This window comes from Rhinolophus hipposideros (assembly GCF_964194185.1).
Source record: "Rhinolophus hipposideros genome assembly, chromosome: 14".
Classification (NCBI taxonomy): Eukaryota; Metazoa; Chordata; class Mammalia; order Chiroptera; family Rhinolophidae; genus Rhinolophus; species Rhinolophus hipposideros.
In genome coordinates this window covers 59,839,670-59,859,834 of record NC_138060.1, presented here as the reverse complement: position 1 = coordinate 59,859,834, position 20,165 = coordinate 59,839,670, and the positions used below count along the sequence as shown (strand labels likewise).

The following is a 20,165-nucleotide window of genomic DNA, read 5'->3' as shown; positions in this document are numbered from 1 at the left end:
TTGACTTTGGGGAAGAGCCAGAAGTCTCACGGTGTCAGATCCGGTGAATAAGGTGGATGAGGACACACCGTAATGTTTTTATTTGACAGAAATTGCCGTACCAGAAGCGATGAATGACACAGAGCCTTTCCATTGTGATCACAAAATACAGTGAATGCTGCTGCTGAGTGACATCCAATGGAAAGGCAGGGATCTTCAATACGGAAGTGGCGCATCGAACCTTAGTACCAGTGTGTGACAAATTTCAACTTGTTCCTTGCAGTCAGGTGTGAACTATGGTTGAGAGAAGGTGTGTTTTAAAGTGTGTCATAATCATCCTCCATCATGACAGTGCTCCGTGTCACACATCGCTTCTGATATACAGCAATTTCTGTCAAATAAAAACATTACGGTGTGTGCTCAACGACCGTATTCACCGGATCTGGCACCGTGAGACTTCTGGCTCTTCCCCAAAGTTAAAATGATTCAGGACATCGAGGCAGCCACGATTGCACAACAAAAGACACTCATGAAAGAGGAGGCTCCGAAGGCTGCCAGTTCAATTCCCACATGGGCCAGTGGGCTCTCAACCACAAGGTTGCCAGTTCAACTCCTTGAGTCCCGCAAGGGATGGTGGGCTCCACCCCCTGCAGCTAAGATTGAACACGACACCTTGACCTGAGCTGCCTCCCACATGGCTCAGTTGGTTGGAGTGCGTCCTCTCAACCACAAGGTTGCTGGTTTGACTCCCGCAAGGGATGATGGGTTGTGCACCCTGCAACTAGCAACGGCAACTGGATCTGAAGCTGAGCTGCACCCTACACAACTAAGACTGAAAGTACAACAACTTGACTTGGAAAAAAGTGCTGGAAGTACACACTGTTCCCCAATAAAATCCTGTTCCCCTTCCCCAGTAAAATCTTTAAAAAACAAGAGGACTTCCAGAACCGCTTGAGGGGTATTAATGGCAATGTGTCTTTTATTGTAATAATTTTTTTTAAATTTAAACATTCACCGTGTTTGATCACACCTAGTATGTGTTTTCTATCTGAGTATGTGTGTGTGCTTATCAGTATATAATCTTACATGAATTGTTTGGGTGCATGTTTTGTAATCTTCTTTATTTACCAATCTATAGAACTCTGTCAATTAATATAGAACTACGTTATTTTTAATGCTTGCTGATACTTTGCTGCAGGGTCAGCAAACCATGCCTGTATGTACTACTTGTTTTTGCAAATAAAATTTTATGGGAACACAGCCATACCCCTTTCTGTAGGAATTGCCTATTGCTGCTTTCACACCACAGTGGCAGAGTAGTGACAGAGACCACATGGCCCACAAGGCCAAAAATATTTTCTGATCCTTTATAGAAAAAAGATTGCCAAGCCCTGCTTTCTTGTATGGCTATACCAACTAGCCCACCCTTAGTTAACTGTGTGTGGACTGTTTTATATGTAACTCTAACCCTGGTCATCCTTACAGGCACTGGTCTTACTACTTTCTTGGGGTAGATTCTTAGAAGTGGAATTGTTGGTGAAAAGATGTATACATTTTAAATTGATAACTATTGTCAGCTTACATTAAAAAATTGTTTGTATCAATTTAGACTCCCACAAAAAGTAAACAAAAGTGCCTTTTTCATCATGAAGTCTAATAGAGAAAATTTATTTTCATTTCCAATTTTTTTATTATTGAGGTGGAACATCTTCATTAATTATTGACAATTTGTGTCTTCTGTGAATTACTTGTTTGGGCATCTACCCATTTTCTGTCAGCATTGTTAAATCTCTTTATCAGGGGTATTGCAGATGTTTTTGTAATGTCTTGTGACATAAAGAAGATTAAAATTTTCAAAGTCAAATATTTTTCCTTCATGTTTTTTACTTAGAAAGGCCTTCCTTACTTCTATAAAATACCTTTATACAACAAGCCCTCATTATGTTGCTGACTGAAAGCGTAATGATTTTAAATTTACGCCATTATTTACAAATTTTACCAGAACTTTGTGTTTTCAATACCACAAAGTTTTCAAAAGCACAAATATACTGTCACTTTTCCAAAATTAAAAAAGATGGTATTTCTTATTTATACGTGTGTCTTTCCATCTTTTTTCGTAGTTTTCCTTAGCTAGTACCTAAGAGCATCACACTTCCCTGTCTGCTCACTTTCTATAATAAACCCACAGCTGCTTGTGGTTCTTTGATTACAGTAGAAATCTTGAGCCCATTTTTTCATTAGTTGCATTGGTCAGAGGTAAGCCTATTTTCACAATCATCTGCAGAACTGATTTACATCAAGTGCCTTTTAGTTGCTGACTAAAGACTGCTGCGGTGGAAAAACAGAAGAGCAGAAGATGTCGTGGCAGGATTGACCTGCCAGAGGTGTGGGTAACTTTTTGGAGGCTTGTGGCATATTAAGTGATTCCCTTACAGCATTCCCTGTGACAGCTGACTTTAGACTCCTGAACATGAATTTCCGTACTTCCAGTTATTACCTCACAGGTCTAGCTTTTTTTGGGGGGAAAAAATCTTTGCTTATTTTCAAAACAACTATAAACATACAATGAGTTAACATGATTGAACCCTTCTTTTTGCAGTCAGTTGAGAATATTTTTAGTAGAGGGCACAAGTTTTTAACCTGTACATCTTTTCCATGCTGTCAGTGATTAAACCAAAGGGGCACAACTATAAACGAGAAGGTTCCTGAAGCAAAGAACGTTCTCACATGGCCATGGATTATGAGGAATGTGTTGTGATTTGTTTTATTTTGATCCAAGTACGTGCTTAGGTACAATCACTATTGATCTCTTCACCTGCATAGGCAGGCACTGTGTACTTTTACCCCACGTACTTTCTAGGCTTCACTGAATCTTATTTTCAGGACATAGCCAGGTGATAAACAAACAAGATGTTTGGTTTTACTTCTGTCTTTGACACCCAGCAAATGTTGCCACAGTATTGGCTGCAGAAAAACAGTGGGCTAAACAATGTGTGTCTGGGATAGAATCGTTGCTGCTGAGAAGATGTCAAAAGAATGTCTCTATCTTACAGAGCTGACTTGTTCTATGTCTCATTACACGTTGTATTTTATGTGTATATGAACAGAGATGCCTGTGCCAGAGTTCTCTGTTTTCTGGCCATGACAGCATGGCTATTCTTACCTTCTTCTAGGCAGACTCAGTGGGATCCTCCTACTTGGGACAGCCCAGGAGATGATGCCAGCCTTGAGCATGAAGCTGAGATGGATCTGGGAACCCCAACATATGACGAAAACCCCATGAAGGTGAGTATGGCTTACCCATGTGTTTCCTGATCGTTTGGGAGTCTGTGCCCTGTCATTTTGTAGGGCCAGTAATAGCCACATGGTCTTGGGATTCTATTTTCCTTATTGTCCTGGAGAATTACACATGTAATAAAGGCTGGGGAGCGTGGAGGGGCCTAGGATATCTAGACAATACAGAAGTATGGTGTGTAGAACAAAACATAAAACCCTTCATTTCTATTCAGCTGCTCTTTCATCATACCTCCATCTCTGGAGGTAAATACTGTTAACCTTTTAGTGCAGGAGTTCTCAAGCAGGAGCAGTTTTGCTCCTCAGGGGACATTTGGTACTATTTAGAAATATTTTGGGTTGTTACAACCAAAATGTGTGAGGATGCTCTGACTTTTAGTGAGTAGAGGCCTGGGTAGCCACTAAAACATCTACAATGCACAGGACAGTCCCCACAGAAAAGGAACTGGCCCGAAATGTCAGTAGTGCTGTGTTTGTGAAAACCTGCTTTGTCGTATATTCTCCCAAGACCTTTCTGGAAAACACACACACAGATGTTTTTCTCTTTTCATTGTAAACACACAAGTAGAATCATAGTATTCATGCTTCATTATAGTTTCCTCCGATATGCCTTAGTTCTTTCCCTGTAGACATACTGCATTCTTCTTGATGCTATGTGTCTTTTTTAAATGTGTTTTGACTCTTTAACTGAAGCCTTACTTGGATGGTGCGGTTTAATGTCCTGCCATTTTTGGATTTCTGGATCTTGAAAGAAGTTAACTTTACATTCATACCTCACCAAAGGAGTGTAGACGCCCCCCGCCCTTTTTTGATTTGAGACAGTTATTTTACTATGATAATACTGTTGTATAAGAAAGACAGCAAACAAAACGAGCGTATTGCTCATCTCTGCCTGTAACAAGACAGGAATCGGGATTAGAGCTCATGTGAATCAAATACTTAGGGACTGGATTTGTACCCTTTCTGCTTGTAACGGGACTTACTGTCTCTGAGCATGAGGTGTCTTGACTGAAATCAAAGACCATATTTCTGTGTTCTAAGGTCTGAATAGTTTTTCTGTTTTGTTTGTTAATTTTGGAAATAAGAAGAGGTGCTTAACTAGTTAAATCAGTGGAGAGAGGTGGAAGAGGGGAAGAAAGGAAGGAACTGGAGTGAAAGAGAATTAAAGTGGAAACAAATTCATACCTTCTCTTATATTTTTCTCACTTTGGGGGAAATGTTCTTTCTTCATCGTATACTTGACATTTGCTAAAAAGATACACACTTAAGTTAAATCCTTGTGGAGCTTGCTAAATTTCAAATGAGTCATTTAACCACATCATTGTAGCCATTGTGCTGTCCCATTTGTTTTAATCATGTAGGAAAATGCCCAGGATTGTTAGGCAACTGCCATTTAAATTATCTGGAAGCTTACAAACAAGTAAAGACCACAACTCCCTCTTTCTAGACTTCTGTAGCTATATTAGTTACATCTTTTGAAAACTAAACAGAAAGGTTTGAGAAAAGATCCTGGTGCAGGAATACAGCTGAGCGCTGAGACCAAGTTTATACAGCATGCCAGAGAGCTTATCTTTTGCATCTTACCCATAAATTATGACTCAGTGTTTTGGTCTGGTGTGTATGTGTTAAGTTAGTCCTTCAAAGCAAACGTAGACTAGGCATCAAGTCCACTGTTGTTTATTTAATGTTCAGAAAATTGGCCTTTTTTATACGAAGACCTTATGTTAGGAAATTCAGACCAAAAAAATAGCCAAGTACATAGTAGGAGCCGAGACTTACGTAAGAGCCACCTTATGTACCATGTTTAGGTCTTAGACCTCCATCTTCTGTCCAAGTGGTGGGAAACAAGTGGTATGAGCAGTGTCATGACAGACTCGCCTTTTAGGAAGCTTTGGTGGAAATGGACTGGAGGGGTTGACCCTGGACTTACACGCACTTACTGTAATAGACCTGCTGAGTACCCAGAAGCACCAGTCTCTACCTGTTAGAAATGCAGAATCTCGGTCCCCACCCCACCCTGCTGGGTTAGAATCTGAAGTTCAACAAGGTCCTTGGCGATTCCCAAGGTCTCAGTAATAGGCAACGCTATTTGTGATTGACTATAAGAGAAGTATAACAGTGAAAGCTGACTATATGCAGAGGACAGAGGGTGCCAAAAAAACGTATACACATTTTAACGAAGGAAAAACTGTATTAAAATTGTAATACGATGAATGACACTAGCATTCATTTGATTAATATCATCTTTTGAGCAAACGTTATACGAATACTACACATTGCTACCGTAATTCAATTCAACTTGGAAAAGTAATACATAGATAACAACTCTTAAAATGGGTACATTTTTTGGCACCCCTGGTATATACTATATATACAAAGGGCACCAAAAAACTGTATACACATTTTAAGAAAGGATAAAACTATTAAAATTGTAATACTATATACCGATAACAAACGATGAGTACAAGTCATGTGTGACTTCTGCAATTACAAGAGGTGCTCAGAGTAGTTATCATCAGTGTCCAGACACTTCTGATTACGGCAGACCACTGCTTGAGCAACGTTGACCAAAGTATCTGCTTGTATACATTTTTTTGGCACCTCCGGTATTTTGGGGGCCATTGGTCTAGTCTAATGTTTTTTCTGATGCTGAAGGATTTTTTAATTGGCAATCGGCATTTGGGAAGCTTATTAATGCTTGGTTTTAAAAGTTTTTGTACTGTAGAAATGGTAAGACTTTAAATGGGACTCTTGGAGTTAGAGAGTGTTCTCGATGTTTTCATGTCAGTGTCCCATCAAGCGGCCCTTGGCTCTGACTCTGGTTCCTGGTATTGCTCCGCATTGGGCTTGAGTTAGCACTAGCCAGTTTCTGAAATTATTTCTCATGCCATTTGCAGACCACAGACCAAGAGGGGTTCGTGAATTTCAGTATTTCCAAGAGTACTTCATTGTGGTTTATGATTTCCATGATGTAAGTCTAGGCACCCTTCCTTTGAACTTTTCCTTCCTCAAACCCAGTTGCATAGCTCTCAAAAGGACCACAAACTCTCCTGGACAGAGCTCAGTGGATTGTGCTCTATCACTGTATTTTCAAGCCTTACCACGTCAGAGATTAAATTAGAAAGCTATTAAATGTGCACTGGGCTTCTTTAGCTTTCTGGACACTTACCCCATTCAGGGGGAAGCAGGCCGTTCCTGTTCAGGCAGTACTCTCGCTGAGAGCCCGGCCTCTTCTGTAGGACCAGGAGCCTCGAGCTGGCGGTCATACCTCCAGGGGCTTCCTGTACTCACTGCTGTTGCTGTGCCTTTCTGAGAGCTACAAGAAAGCACCCGAGGATGTGTGGAAGTTTCCTTGGCTTATTCAGGCGACTCTTGATGCCTTGCTACCTGAGGTCTTACTGTGAAGCACACACTCTACTACTGGAAAAATAACACAAAATCCCAAAGCAAGACATTTGAAAATGAATTACCTGGGGGTTTTGTTTTGCTTTGTCTTGTTTCCTGAAAACAGAGGTTGATCTATATGTTCTTTCTACCTTCCCCTCCCTATCCTGCTGCCACAGCCACAGAAAGTAGAAAAATGGAAACTATGTGAATCTTTTATAAACAAATGAGAGAACGCTGATTTGTAGCAGCCCAAAGCCAAGGGCATGCCGCCGTCTCTGGGGCCAGTCTAGAGCGGAGAGAACTGAACAGCTCCTCCATCATCAGCACCTTCATATGTTTATGGAAGTGGAGGGATCAGAGCTGGAGGGTGGGTGGGAAGAGAAACAGTTCTCTGCCCTAAGTGGCTAGCAGAATCATACCTGTGATACCAACTGCAGCTTCCGGGTCCATTGGAAGTGACTGGTACGCAGAGAGGAATGCTCATAATCCTTTCCATGGAAAAGTGCATTTACTAGCAAGGGGCTTGAGAGCTGGTGGTGGGCAAAGGGGTGGGGAGGGAGCCTTGCATGGCAGGTGTTCTGATGCCAGGGATACTGGCCCTTCACTTCTTAGCATTGCCTGTGAGGGACAACTGGCAGCCTCCCTTCTGGTGCTGCCGGAAGGGACTGTTCCTGGGTTTGTCATCGTCTTACCTGCTCGGGACTGAGCATTCTCTGTGTCTTAGCATCTGCTCATCTGTTCAGACTCAGATGCCCCTGTCCTCTTCCCCCCAAATCCTTGGGACCTCTTCACTCTTTGCGTTCTTGAACTGGAGATCCTAGGCTCTGAGGAGCGTCTCCTGCATGCTGAGACTGTCTCCTACAGGCTGGCTCTCTCTGCTTCTGGAGGAAACGTGAGGAGTATCCAACGGGAGGGGCGGGACTTGGCTGAGGACCTTCCAGGTGTGCGGTGGAAAGTCTTCAGAATAGAGCAGTTTGTCGTCCTGGGGTCCTGGACTATTGGAGCCAGGAGAGGTGGAGCTCCCTGAGCTCAGGCTGTGACAGTGGGGGGTACGGAAGCTCAGAGCAGGGGTCTGAGTGATCCAAGTCACACAGCATGTTCCTCTACAGAGAAGGTAACTCTGAAACCACCTGAAATGTTTCGCTACATCAAGGATATAGCTTTGACTTAGGGTAAAGAATTAGAACTTGGGTTATTAGGAACAAGTCAGAGCCAGATGACAGGATTGAAATAGCATTGGTAACAGAACCGAGTTGACTCCAGGACATGCCCCCCATAGGATCCTACATGGATCCTAATGCCAAGAGTCAGGTATCCCAACTGGGGGAAAGAAAGGAAGGTTCTGGAACAGCAGGGCATCGCTAACCTGCCCTTTCATGCCAGCATTATTATGTTTTCTTTTCCATTTCTAGACCTCAAAAAAGCCTAAGACAGCAGAAGCAGACACCTCCAGTGAGCTGGCTAAGAAAAGCAAAGAAGTATTCAGAAAAGAGGTAAGTTTGGTGGATGTGGGCACTAAGCCCCGCAGACTTAAACCTGAGCCCTTTCCTTTCTTGTCCTAAGTATGCACCACTCTCTGTAGTGTTTGGGTTCCCTGGCTTCTGTGATTCGGTATGGCCCTTTACAGTTGGGTAATAAGCATTCCCGTATACGTTATCTCATTCATCCCCACAATGGCCCTTGAGGTAAGCAAGACAGGAAAGAGACCTCTTACGGTCAGAGAAGGCAAGTTCTAGACAGAAGACTTTAACTCAAGCCTTCTGGCTCAAAGTCCAGTTCTCTTTCTGTGATACCTCATTTGGTGGCTGCCTTATCCTCAGGGCATTGATTGGGGAAAGCATTTCCTCTTTATGCTACTGGCAGTGTGTGTTTCCAGCTCTCAGGACAGTGACCTTCTCATCTGCCTCAGGACATCTGGATTCTAAACTCCAGTCTTGATTCACTGAAGGAGGTCATAGTTTGTTGGGTGAAACAGACCTGTAGATGAGTGATGGCAGCTATGTAACTGAAGAGCGTACCTCGATGGTGCTGGGGGCCGCTATTCAGGTGTCGGGAGGGGCTTTTGAATCAGGGATACGTATTGACCAGCTCGATGAGGAGGCGCGTAACTTCAAAGCAGTAGAATGTGCGGAGGCACAAGAAAGCATTGTCCCTTCCAGGGAGTTGTAAGTAGTAGTCCCTGGGCTGTCGCACACGGTGTGTGAGGAGTGTTGGAAGATGGGCCTAAACAGTACTGTGCTTCTTCATACGGGGCCTGTGTGTCTGTGAGTTACAGGGAGCCACTGCACGATTTTAAGCTGGGAATAATGAGATCCCTGACTGTATTTGGGGAAATGGATTGAAGGGAGCGAGTATGGAGGCCAGGAGGCCATAGGAAAACTTGGAGTAGAAGCCTAATCCAGAGATAAGACTTCGTTTCTCACTGTCTCTGTGTGCAACGATTGGTGTCTCAGCTCAGCCAGCCAGCCGCTGTTTATCTAGTGGCTACGTTGTGATCAAGCCTTGTGCTTTGGACGTGTAAAGGCTCGCTGATTGTCAGGCATGGGTAGACCCTGTTCAGTGTGCTCCCTGATGAGGTGGCTGTCATTGACCTCATGCCCTTTGTCCCCTGGGGTCTTACAGCCATAAACAGTTCCAGGAGTCCTGTGCCTGGGTCTATTTTGAGAGCCACCAGGTACACACATGCCAAGTTCTTTCATTTTATTTTTTACATAAAAAATTCAGTAAAAATTGAATAAAGTAAAGACTACAGAGATGGCTCAGGAGGACCCTGAAAGTTGTGCATTGAAAAGGGTCCGATCCTGGATCTTCTCCCACCAGCTGTCATATCGTGCTTCCATCTGTTTCACACTCCTATAGTGGGAATCAAATGAAATGTAACACAGAATCTAAGTAACGGTCATGACAGAGTGCCTGCATTTCCTGGGTTTGCTGAGCTCCCAGGAGCACTGGAACACCCTGAGCTTTGTTAGCTGACACCTGGGGCTGCCATGCGATGCGGCAGTGGCGTCCTGCTGCTGAGTCCTTCCATCTGCTGTGCTGAGTCAGCCTAGCTCAGTCCATCGAAGGGCACTCGCCCTGTCAGGGCTGACCCGGGAGCCTTGTCTCACAGCCCACTGCATGCTAGCATTCTTCTGTCCACACCAGCCAGCCCGAGAGGAAAAAGGAAGGACTGGCTGGCTCTACTTGCTATCTTTTCCAGGTCTTTCCTCAGTACAACTTCTTGCCCTCTCTGGAGTATTGAGCAATGTGTTCTCTTCCCCTGCCTGCAGATGTCCCAGTTCATTGTCCAGTGCCTGAACCCTTACCGGAAACCTGACTGCAAAGTGGGAAGAATTACCACCACTGAAGACTTCAAACATCTAGCTCGCAAGGTATTCTCCCAGCCTGTGGTCTGACAATGTTCTGAGCAAACTGTGTACCTGCTAAGAAGGCCTCTTTCATCACAGAAGTGGGTTTTCCTTGCCAGAAGCCCAGGCTGGGGACCCAGGAATGGGGAGGGAAGGTTTGGGAGGGAGGGCACCCTACCTGAGTATAGTGACTCTCTAAGAAACTTCCAGAGCTGAGCTTCCCCTTTCTGGTGATTCTAGCACCAGCTTGCCTCAGCATGTCTCTTCATTCAAGTCCCAGTCTCAGTGAGAAGGGCCTGAGGCATCGGCTGGCCTTCCCCCTCACATCATTTCCATTCTGATTGGTGCTGTGGTCTGTCTTCCCGTGCCCCCACAGCTGACTCACGGCGTAATGAACAAGGAGCTGAAGTACTGTAAGAACCCCGAGGACCTGGAGTGCAATGAGAATGTGAAACACAAAACCAAGGAGTACATCAAGAAGTACATGCAGAAGTTTGGGGCCGTGTACAAACCCAAAGAGGACACTGAATTAGAGTGACCTGGGAGGCCAGGGTGGCCGGACAGGCTGGGGAGAAGAAACCCTGTGGGCCCTCTCTGCCCCACCGTCTGTCAAGGCTGTGCTACTGACGACACAACACCCTGGGGAATTCAAACCTGCAGATTGCAAAAAGGAGCCCCCAAATGAGCTCAGTCTACAACGAGCAATCCCTGGTCGTGAGCTGTTGGGGTGTGGTTAGGGGCCGTCAGAGGCGAGGGCTTAGGGAAGAACCTTCTCTCTAAGATCCTGGCCCGGCCTGACCCCCCTCAGACCTGGGTCTCCTCCTTGGCGGTGCTGTCCGCGCACAGACCCATGCGCGCCCCTCCCACCACCCTTTACCCTGACGATCTGTATTATATTTTAATGTATATGTGAATATATTGAAAATAATTTGTTTTTTTCCTGGTTTTTGTTTGTTTTTTTGTTTTGCTTTTAGCCTCTGTGTGCTAGGATCACAGGAAGACTTTGTAAGGACGGTTTAAGTTCTCCTGCAAGGTTAAATTTGTTATCATGTAAATATCCCAAAGCAGGCTGCCTTGTGGTTTCGGCCAGCCTTGTGCTATGTTGATAAGATTGATTTACTGCTTAAAATCACTTTACTTTATCCAATTTTTACTGAACTTTTTATGTAAAAAATAAAATTAATTAAAGAACTTGGCACGTGTGTTCCCTAAAAGCCAGTCAAGCATGTTTGTATATAATGTTACATGTGAGAGAAAAGAGATGGTGACTATTGACGTGTGGAGACCAAAGTTAGTCTTTTGAGATTGGACTTTGTGACAGGCCTTGTTCCCCATGGGTCCACTGGGATGGAGGCAGACATTTGCCAGGTGACTGACACTTGTGAGCGTGGGATCTGGTGCTGTGCTCAGGGCTGGAGTCACCTTGCACGCGCATTCCAGAGCACAGGAAGCGGACCTGAGGCCTCGCTGGCACTGGGTTTCTTTCCTTCGGTTAATAGTCAGTCCAGAGACAGGCACGTGCCTCCCCTTTATACCTCCTGGCTGGGAGCGGCGTTGGCCCTCTTCCCTCGAGAGTCTTGAGTTGCCCAAGCCCCCTGGAATGCTTATTTGATGTTTGGGTTCCCTGACCCAGGGCGTGGACAGTAGAGGGAGGACGGGAGGACCACTATAAAGGGGTACAGTGCACAGGCTGTGATGATCGTGCATATCACCTGGAGGGCGCAGGGCCCAGTGGAGACCACACACACACCCCTTGATGGACCAGTTGTCTGGGCAGGGAGGCGGGCCATAGGCCTCAGGCCAGCCTGGGGGCCCATCTGTGCAGAGGCTGTGACCCAGCAACTCCTGGGCGGGTGGACAGTAGTTAGAGCACTCAGTACCTGCTGGGGACTTAGCGCACAGGTGTGTCCATTTGATCCTTACAACCCTGAGGTGCAGGAATTGCACTGTTCGGATGAGGAAACTAAGGTTCAGAGAGGCTCAGTGACTCATCTTATATCAAAGGAACTGTTAACATAGAAAAACACCTGGTTTAAAGTCATAATCGTTAGACATGCTATTTAATTTAACAATGTAGCCAAAGTATTTTCCCATGATACTGCAGCCTTCAAACTGTTTAAAGCACATTATTATAGCTTTAAGTGGATGGACTCGAATGGTCTTCACATTTCAGCTTGAGCACATTCAAAGGGTGTTTCTCTTTGGGTGGGTTTGCCGTGCAGGGGTGCGGCCATATGCACTGCTGCTTGCAACTAAGCGAAACTCATGGTTTTGACCCGAGGCTCCAGGTTTCAGATTCTCCAAGGAAATTTAGGCAACCTTCCATTAAAGGGTGGTGGTGCCCCGGGAGCTGTCGCATTTCAGATAGGACTCCTTTGAAGAGGAATTCTCAGGTAATTTTTTGCAAGACCTTTGCCACTTCCACACACCCCTTGACACCTGCAGGCTCAAATCCCCTCAGCGGTGATAAGGGTTGCCAGTGAATTGAGAACCTGTTCATACCACCTGATGCAGGATTTCACGTCATTGCCATGCCAACCCTCACAGCGCTGTGGCCGACTGTCCCCAGCTCTGGTCTGATTCTAGCCTACTGAAATGCTGCTTTCTCTCCCCAGTTATTACTGCCAAGAGTCATCTCAGAATGAAGGTAACTTTCAGCCTGCCCTTCCTTAGCTTAAGGAAAGATTCACAGGGCTAAGCAGGTTTGGTGAGCTGTGTCTGAGGAATAGCAGCAGCAGTCTGATGAGTGGTCCTCACAGAGCAGCCAACCCGTCACAGCCAGCCAGGGGACAGGATGTATCCTGGGCCGCCTGGCCCATAACTGGATCCCACATCTGAGTTTGGGGGTGGATGCCAGGATGGTAGCGTTGTTCCTAGGCCGGGCCTGTGTGCTGTAGCAGCCGTCTCCACAGGTACAGGAAGCAGCAGCCTGCCTGCCTCTCCCTTCAGTGCGGGCATATGCGGGGGGTGCAGGTGGCTTGGTACAACTGTCCTGTCCTCATTTGCCCCTCAGGTGGTGTGATGACCAGCTGCCCTTGACTTGTGTAGAAATCATATAAGCGGCGGTGAAAGCATGTTTGGCCCTCCCTCTCCTAAATCTGGAGAATGGGCCCTGGAAGGAGGGCCCTTCCTTCCTTTTCTCATCTAGAGGACCAGAGGCCCTTGGTAACCAGCTTCCCAGGACCAGTGCCTCCTGCCTCCAGCCGCTCCTCGATGCTGGTCACAGCACCAGTCAGGGAAATGGTCTCAAACCTAAGGCCCGTCAATGCCAACCTGGGAGTCTTAGAAGGTGGGTGTGTCTACTGAACGTGCCCTTCTCGTTACTGTTTTCCAGCCAAGGAAGCTCAAGTTCAGAAAGGGCAATAGCTTCCTGACACGATCCAGCCAGCGAGTGGCAGAGCAGGACGTGCACGCCACCCTGTGCCTGCCGAGCTCAAGCGTCTCCCGTGGGGCACCCTGCTTGCCAGCTCAGGTGCTTCACCGCCCCCCCCCAAGGGACCCCGTCCTTTTTCTGGGCTTCTGCCTCAGCCACCCGACTGTCTCACAGGCCCAAGGAGCCAGACAGAGCCAGCACAAGAATGCAAAGTTACTTTTAATATGGAATACAAAAGTAGAAAAACCAGTTGAGGCAAAGTACGAGGTGGAGTGGGGCAGGCCCTCTCCTTACTGCCAACTCCACGTCCTGGCCCCTGTCTTGGAAGAACATAGGGCGAGGGGAGGGGAGTGGTGGCTGGACCTTATGTGTCCCCCAGAGCAGAGCAGGCTAAGGCCACCAATGCCAGGGAGCCCATGAAGGGAAGGCGCATGAGACGGCCATGGCTCGGAACCGCAGAGCAGGTTCCCTGAGAGGCGGGGTTTTGGAGGCACCGCTCACACCACCGCGCAGTCCTCAGCCGGGAGGCCCAGTACCCGGACCACGTCTTCCCGGCCCATGGCAGCCAGGGCATCCTCTAGCACCCTGAGGGTAGCACCACTGCCTTCTTGGACAGCCCAGGCCCTGAGCAGGGTGTAGGCCGGCAGCTGGGCCCGGGCCATGGCCTCCACAGCCTCAGCCTGGTAGCCCAGGCGGCCCGCCAGACCCTGCCAGCCCTTGTCAGGTTCTCCTGACACTTCCAGGAGACACTCCACTTCCTCTTGCTGCTGCCGAGGGAGATGAAGGTAAAGCCGGCAGCCAAGCTCAGGATGTGGCCCTAGGGTGGGAGATGGGAGGGGCACATGAGGGCCAGATGGGCTGGGTGGTGAGGCAGAGCTAGGTCTAAAGGACTGTAGATCGGGGAGAGGGACTCACCCTGGCTGGGGGCACAGGCCTCCACACCGCTAGGAGAGTCCCGGAAGCCGCTGCCATCTCCATGCATCTGATCCAGGGCCCCCAGCTCTGCAGTCCGAGCTTTGGCCAGTTGCTGTCGTTGTTGATGAGAGCGCCAGCTGTGGGGGAGCAGGGGGGTCCTGCCAACCTGCTCCAACCCTCACTGAGACGGAGAGGGAGGTGGCTGGGAGTCCAGGCGGGGAGGCAGTGCTACAGGGCAGTGCCCAGGCCACCTACCACTTGAAGGCCACGTAGGCGAGCAGACCGAGGACCACGGTGGCCAGGAGAGCACAGTAGACAGGGATGATGCTGCTGCCCGAGGCCCCTGGAGGCTCAGGCGGAAATGGGGAGGAGGTATTGGGGGCCAGGGCTCCCCCTTCCCCTATCCATGCTCCTTCCCTGTCCCCGTCCTGCCCCCTCCAGGTCTTATCTGTGGAAGAAAGGGAAGACAGGGTCAAGGGCAAGGAATCAAGGCTAGCGTCCCTGGGCAGCCTCACCTAGACTTTGCTGTCAACAGGTTTGAAACAATCAAGAGTCCCTACTATGTAGTCAAAAGCTCGTACCCTGCATCGAGCGCTGACTGGCCAGTTTTCCCACTCTCATCTCCCACAGCCTCCCCTGTGCTCACCGATCTTGGACACCCAGCCCTTCCCAGAGGTATCCTCCCAGGCTTCCAGACGTCCGTTCTTGCTGTTCTACCTTCTCCTTCTGACAAACCAGCAGGAATCTCCTATTCTGGGAAGCTTCCTTGATCTCTCCCCGTCTCTGCCTTTTCTGGCTCCTGTTGCACCTCCTCTGTCTACTATGATGCTGAACTGTGTGTCTGTCCTGTGTCCCCCACCCAATCTGGACTGTGAGAGCACATTGGTTCATGTTGGTCCCCCTGGGGGCCTCTGTGCACAGGAGACCTTGTAAATTTTTACAAAATAAAGCTGAACTGGAAGGCAAGTAAATAAATGCTGTTGCTTACTTTTGCCTGGAGAACAGCGGTCCCCACAATCCAATGAAGGCAGAGCCCAAGGGACAGGAACCCGAGTCTGTGACTAGACTTGTGTGTGACCTACCCCTGGGGTACCTCCCATCCTACCCGGTGCCCCGAGTCTGGATCAAGAGGTACTTACCCTTGTGGATCGTGCCTTCCCTGTGGCTGGAGTTGTGAAGCATCGCTCTGCCGGCTGGTAGTGTTCCCAGGGGCTGCACCTCTTGGAGAGGGGTTGGAGTATCATGGGCAGTGCCCAGGCTAGGGAGCTGGGAGACCTCAGTCCAGAAGGGGTTGTGTGCAAGGACATGGAAGGAATGCCTCAGGCCTGCTGTCGGGAGTCCCTTGGGGTAGAGAAGGGAGTCCCTTCTCTCCTAGCTCACTCCATCCTAATTCACTGCAGGGCTGGGTTCCCACGCCCGCCATTCACCAATCTGGACCAGTTTCCTCCAGTGTCAGATACACGAGGTGATAGAGCTGGCCAAGCTCGAGGATCCAGGATGCAGCTCAGGAGGGAGGAAGGCAGACTGGCAAACCCTGAGTCCAGGGATGGCATGGAATGACCAGGGAGATGCCCAGCCCCATCTCAGCCAGAGCCAGGCCCGAGACTTACTGGCTGGCGGGAGTCCCTTGCAGACTTCTCAGCATGAGCCCAGGAACCCAACATCCTAAGCCTCCAAGGCAGGACTCCCTGGAGTGACTATGCTCCCACTCCTTCCTCCAGGGTCCTCACCTCCTGCCCACAGGCTGGATGGCAGGGTACCTTGGTGGGTTCAGCAAAGGCAGAGGGCATATGGGACCAGAGAGCAGAAACCTGGAGGACAGGACCACTCAATCCCAGGACCCATCTGGACCTACAGGGCCAATCCTGCTGGAACCCACCTCCTGAGGCCTGGGGAGGAGAGGCCCAGGTCTGGGCTGAGGAGGGGTCTTGCCTGGAAAAGGAATGGAGAAGAGACCTGGGGGAAGGCCATCCATCCATCACTCTGCATCCCGCCTGGTCCACCCCAGGAACTCCAAACTCACTTCCTTGCATAAGAGCGTTTGCCTATGTTTATGGCAAAACGCACAGTGGGAAAGTGGGTCTGGGACTGAGGCTGCGGTGGCCCTTGCCACGTGTCAGGTGTGTACATTTGTGTCACTCACCACATGAGGGGCTCATGGTTGGCTGGAGAGCCTGTGACCAGCGAGCGCAGAGACAGCCAGGCCTCGTGTATCCCTGACCCACCCCGAGCTGCGGGATTGGAGCCTCTACCGCCCCCACGCCAAACACGCCAGTCTTCAGGCCCACAAAATACCCCCACACAGCGCAACACCCCGCACGCCCACACGACTGTGGTGGCTTCCCACACACAACCCAACACAGGCGCCGCACCGCGACAGAAACACCGGCAGGATCGCGGGTCTCGCTCGAGGTAGGGGACAGAGAGGTTGCCCTCGGCTCCCTCCGTCCAGAAAGACCCGAGGCTGTGTCCCCAACCCGCTCCTGACCTGCGGCGGCAGCCCCTTCGCGGGTCCCAAGATCCGCTCACCCTGGTGCAACGGGGGCCTCTGAGGCTCGGGACTAGCCTTGGGCTGGCCGGGAAGACTGCGTGGAATCCCCGGGGGAGGCGAGGTTGTGGCCCGCCCGAGACGAGAGCAGTGGCGCCGGGCGGGACTTTGAGGGGGTGGGGAGGGCGGTCCCGGGAGCCCAGCGGCCCGGGCCGCGGCTCCAGGGGCCCAAGGGGGTGGGGCTGGGTGGAGGGGCGTGGCCGCGGCGCTCTCGCCCCGCCCCGCGCAGGAACGCGCAGGCGCGCCCACACGTAGCCTGCCCCGGATGGCGGGAACGCGTGAGTGGTGTGTGGGGGTGATTCCGCGGAAGACTGAGGGCGCAAAGAACACGAGCCGGGAGAACGACGGGCAGGGCCCTGAGGGACAGGGACGGTGCTGCGGGGGAAGCTGACGCCACGCGGAGGGACGAGTCGCCCTGCAGGGCTCATGAACCAGGGAAGCGCGAGCCCGGACGCTGACTAGAGCAGGCTGAGACGCCACGCGCGCCCGCGCACAGGGAGACAGCAGCTACAAAACTAGGCCAGGTTTATTGCCGAGAATGGGAGAGGGGCCCGCCTTAGGGATTAAGGCCACAGCCCGGTCCCCTGCTCTGCCGGGACAGGGGTCTTGGGAGGCTGTGTTCCCTGTCCCAGGTTGTGCAAAAAGTGCTGTGCGGCCGCCGAGGCCAGTGCTGGGACTCCGGGCGGCCCCTCTGCCGGCGAGGGGCGGGACTTCCTGGAGTGACACCGCTCACCAATCCCTGAGCTGGACGGGTGTGGGGCTCCGCCCACCCCCAGAGTGCGGACCGCGGGCTTCGTGGACTCCTGGGCGGCTCCTCCCGAGGCCGAGCCCGCTGGGGGCGGAGCCTGCGCAGTGGGCGGGGCCGACTGTCAGCGAGCCTCTGCAGGTTTGTACTCGGTCTCCCCGGAGGACACCTGCGAGATGCGCCGTGACGACCGCCACAGCTTCCGCGCGAACTGGCTGCTGCGCACCTGGTAGGAGGAGCCGGGTGGGGTTAGCTAGGACCGTTGCTCTCTGCCTCAATCGAGACTCGCCCTGCCCTTATCCTCACCTCAGACGGCTGCCCCGCGCCCACCACGATCAGCTTGCCGTCCTCCAGGCCCACCAGCACGTGGCTGTGCTCCTTGGTCACAGCCACGCTGCGGATGGGCACCTTCATGGGCAGGGGAGGCGCGGCCGGGAGCAGGCTGGAGGTAGAGAAGAGATACATGAACTCGCAACTGCCAGACAGCTTTGCCTCCGGCAGAAGGAGGTCTCTCCATTCTCCCATGTACCCTCTCACCCTCTCACTTGAAGGATGGCTCAGCTGAGACCCTGGTACATGAAGGAATCTCCCACAAGCGTGTGGCAAGGTCTCCCCATTGGGGGATGAGGAGACAGGTGACAGGCCTTGCAGATCGTGCCCACAGACATGCAGAGGGTGTGGGTCCATGGGGTGCACCTCCTAGTATCCTCTGCCAATGACCACCACCCAGGGGACCATGAACCCATAAATATAAATAGTGGGGCTCACTTGTTCAGGTGGAGGATGTGCAGGGCACACTGGGCTGTGCCCAGCAGAACAAAGCCCTCTGTCACTGCCAGGGCTGTGGGCTGCTCTACCAGGGGCAGTGACGCCCGCAACTTCCCATTTACTGAGTACAGGTGCAAGGCGTAGGTGACCTGAAAGAAGCAGGAGGTGTCGGCAAGGACAGAATCCCAACCACCCGTCTCTTGACTGGGCGCCCCTGTCCCATACCTGAGCCCCCAGACGTTCCCGAGTCGAGCTCTGGACCACAATCTGGCCCTCAGACCCCAGCGCCAGGTGGGAAACGGGTCCGGGCAACAGGGCCCCTGGGGGCCGTAGTGCTGCCACAAACTGGCCACGGCGTACAGTGTGGATGATCACAGTTCCATCCTGCAGGAAGGCAGCTTAGGGTGCTGGGCAGGGGTCTCTGGGCTCCAGAGGCAGTGCCCAGCAAACGGCCTCCCCTGGGCACAGGCACACACACACCTCAGATCCAGACACAGCCATGTCGAGTTCAGTGCTGATGGCCACACAGCTCACTGCAGCCTCATGCCCGTATAGGACCTGCACAGGCTTTGATGCCAGCCCCACCGAGAGACCATCCTATGGGAAGCAAAGGCTGGCTCAGGCCTGGGCACATCCCATTACCCTGGCCCGAGTGAGCAGGTGAAGGCTCAGGAAAGTGAAGGCCTTGTGCCAGGCCAGAGAGCTGGAGCTGGAGGGTTGTGGAGCCCCGGACTTGCTCACAGTAGTGAGGGAAGGGGAAGAGAGAAGGGCAGGACTGGAGGCCTGCTAAGGGGCAGGTGGGCTACAGGGCAGGACTATGGAGACCCCACGAAGCTGTCCGCCGGGCACACCTGTTGCAGGAGCCGCCACACCATGCACGTGGTGTCCCGGGAGCCTGAGATGAGGTAGATGCCACAGGTGTCCAGTGCAAGGCAGGTCACTATGTCTGCGTGGGGAGAGGAGGGTACAACTAGAACAGAGTGCTCACACCCTCCTTGGCTACCCGCACCACCCCCAGCTCCAAGGCTGCTCACCCAGGTGGCGGCTGAGCTGGCTCAAGAGCTTGCCCCGGGGGAGCGCAGTCACTCGCAGGCTCCCATCCCAGTGGCCACCACTGAACAGCAGCTTTCCATCGGGGTCCACTGCCAGGGCTTGCCCACTCACGCCACTGCCTGGTACCCATGGGCCACTCAGCAGTCGCTGCATCCTGACCCAGTGGGGGACGACAAGTGAGGCCAGGCCACATAGGAGACCCAGGCCCTCAGAGAGGCCAGACCCAGCAGCTGGCCAGCATTCTGACTGGGTGGGGAGACACCCACCCCTGCCCACAGCCCTCTGTCCTACTTGGTGGAATCTTTGATGAACCTGAAGTAGTTGCTTATGTTACGGTCATAGGGCAACCAGCCGTGGGTGCCCAGCAGCCCATTGGCACTCACAGTCACCTGCGGGCAAGAGGGGGTCAAGGTAGGTTTGGGGCAGAGTCCAAGATGGGTTGGAGCTGGGGTGGGGTCCTGCCCAGTACACTTACCAACAGGTCTTGGGTCATGAAAGAGTGGAGTTGCCGGTGGGGAACCAGGGCCAGCACCAGGGGCACGCCATCACTGATGACCTGTGAGATAGAGTGCAGGGCTGGCTGTGCCCAAGCGGCCAGCGGGGCCCCCACTACTCTACCTGCTCCAGGGGGCACCACCCCTTCCTCTGCCCTCAGGCCCCGGGGGTCAGGCTAGGTGTCACAGAGACCAAGGTCCCTCCGAGAAAGGTCTGAGCGACCAGGGGGTCTTCAGGTGGGTATCAGGAAGTGAGGGA

At 51.3% G+C, this 20,165-nt stretch overlaps 3 protein-coding genes across 9 annotated transcripts in view; 1 reads left to right on the top strand and 2 right to left on the bottom strand.

Annotated features, from left to right (window-relative positions):
- Positions 1-11,201, top strand: part of SETD2 (SET domain containing 2, histone lysine methyltransferase) — a 110,715-nt gene extending 99,514 nt beyond the window's left edge. For all 5 annotated transcript variants that reach the window (XM_081073205.1, XM_081073204.1, XM_081073206.1 and 2 more), the window contains 4 exons: positions 3,153-3,264; positions 8,073-8,153; positions 9,933-10,034; positions 10,387-11,201. In XM_081073205.1, the coding sequence (XP_080929331.1) occupies positions 3,153-3,264; positions 8,073-8,153; positions 9,933-10,034; positions 10,387-10,548 (457 nt within the window). In that variant the 3' untranslated portion in view covers positions 10,549-11,201. The remainder of the gene's footprint in view (positions 1-3,152; positions 3,265-8,072; positions 8,154-9,932; positions 10,035-10,386) is intronic.
- A 2,383-nt stretch (positions 11,202-13,584) lies between these two features.
- On the bottom strand, positions 13,585-17,019 carry LOC308507753 (death domain-containing membrane protein NRADD-like). 3 transcript variants are annotated; one of them, XM_081073226.1, is made up of 5 exons: positions 16,828-17,019; positions 15,438-15,518; positions 14,554-14,746; positions 14,299-14,435; positions 13,585-14,200 (listed from the first exon to the last, which is right to left on the bottom strand). In XM_081073226.1, exons 2-5 carry the CDS (start codon positions 15,478-15,480, stop codon positions 13,881-13,883), a joined length of 693 nt encoding a protein of 230 aa, XP_080929352.1. In that variant the 5' UTR covers positions 15,481-15,518; positions 16,828-17,019; the 3' UTR covers positions 13,585-13,880. The 3 variants fall into 3 exon arrangements, with proteins under 3 accessions (XP_080929352.1, XP_080929353.1, XP_080929351.1); XM_081073227.1 differs by having other exon boundaries at positions 15,438-15,510; XM_081073225.1 differs by lacking the exon at positions 16,828-17,019 and adding an exon at positions 16,442-16,818.
- A 332-nt stretch (positions 17,020-17,351) lies between these two features.
- The window catches only part of NBEAL2 (neurobeachin like 2), a 28,447-nt gene continuing 25,633 nt past the window's right edge, over positions 17,352-20,165 (bottom strand). Inside the window, exons 46-54 of the mRNA XM_081072710.1 lie at positions 19,888-19,968; positions 19,704-19,801; positions 19,394-19,566; positions 19,211-19,305; positions 18,840-18,956; positions 18,585-18,743; positions 18,360-18,508; positions 17,898-18,033; positions 17,352-17,817 (exon numbers count right to left, since the gene is read on the bottom strand). Coding sequence (XP_080928836.1) covers positions 17,716-17,817; positions 17,898-18,033; positions 18,360-18,508; positions 18,585-18,743; positions 18,840-18,956; positions 19,211-19,305; positions 19,394-19,566; positions 19,704-19,801; positions 19,888-19,968 — 1,110 coding nt within the window. The 3' untranslated portion in view covers positions 17,352-17,715. The remainder of the gene's footprint in view (positions 17,818-17,897; positions 18,034-18,359; positions 18,509-18,584; positions 18,744-18,839; positions 18,957-19,210; positions 19,306-19,393; positions 19,567-19,703; positions 19,802-19,887; positions 19,969-20,165) is intronic.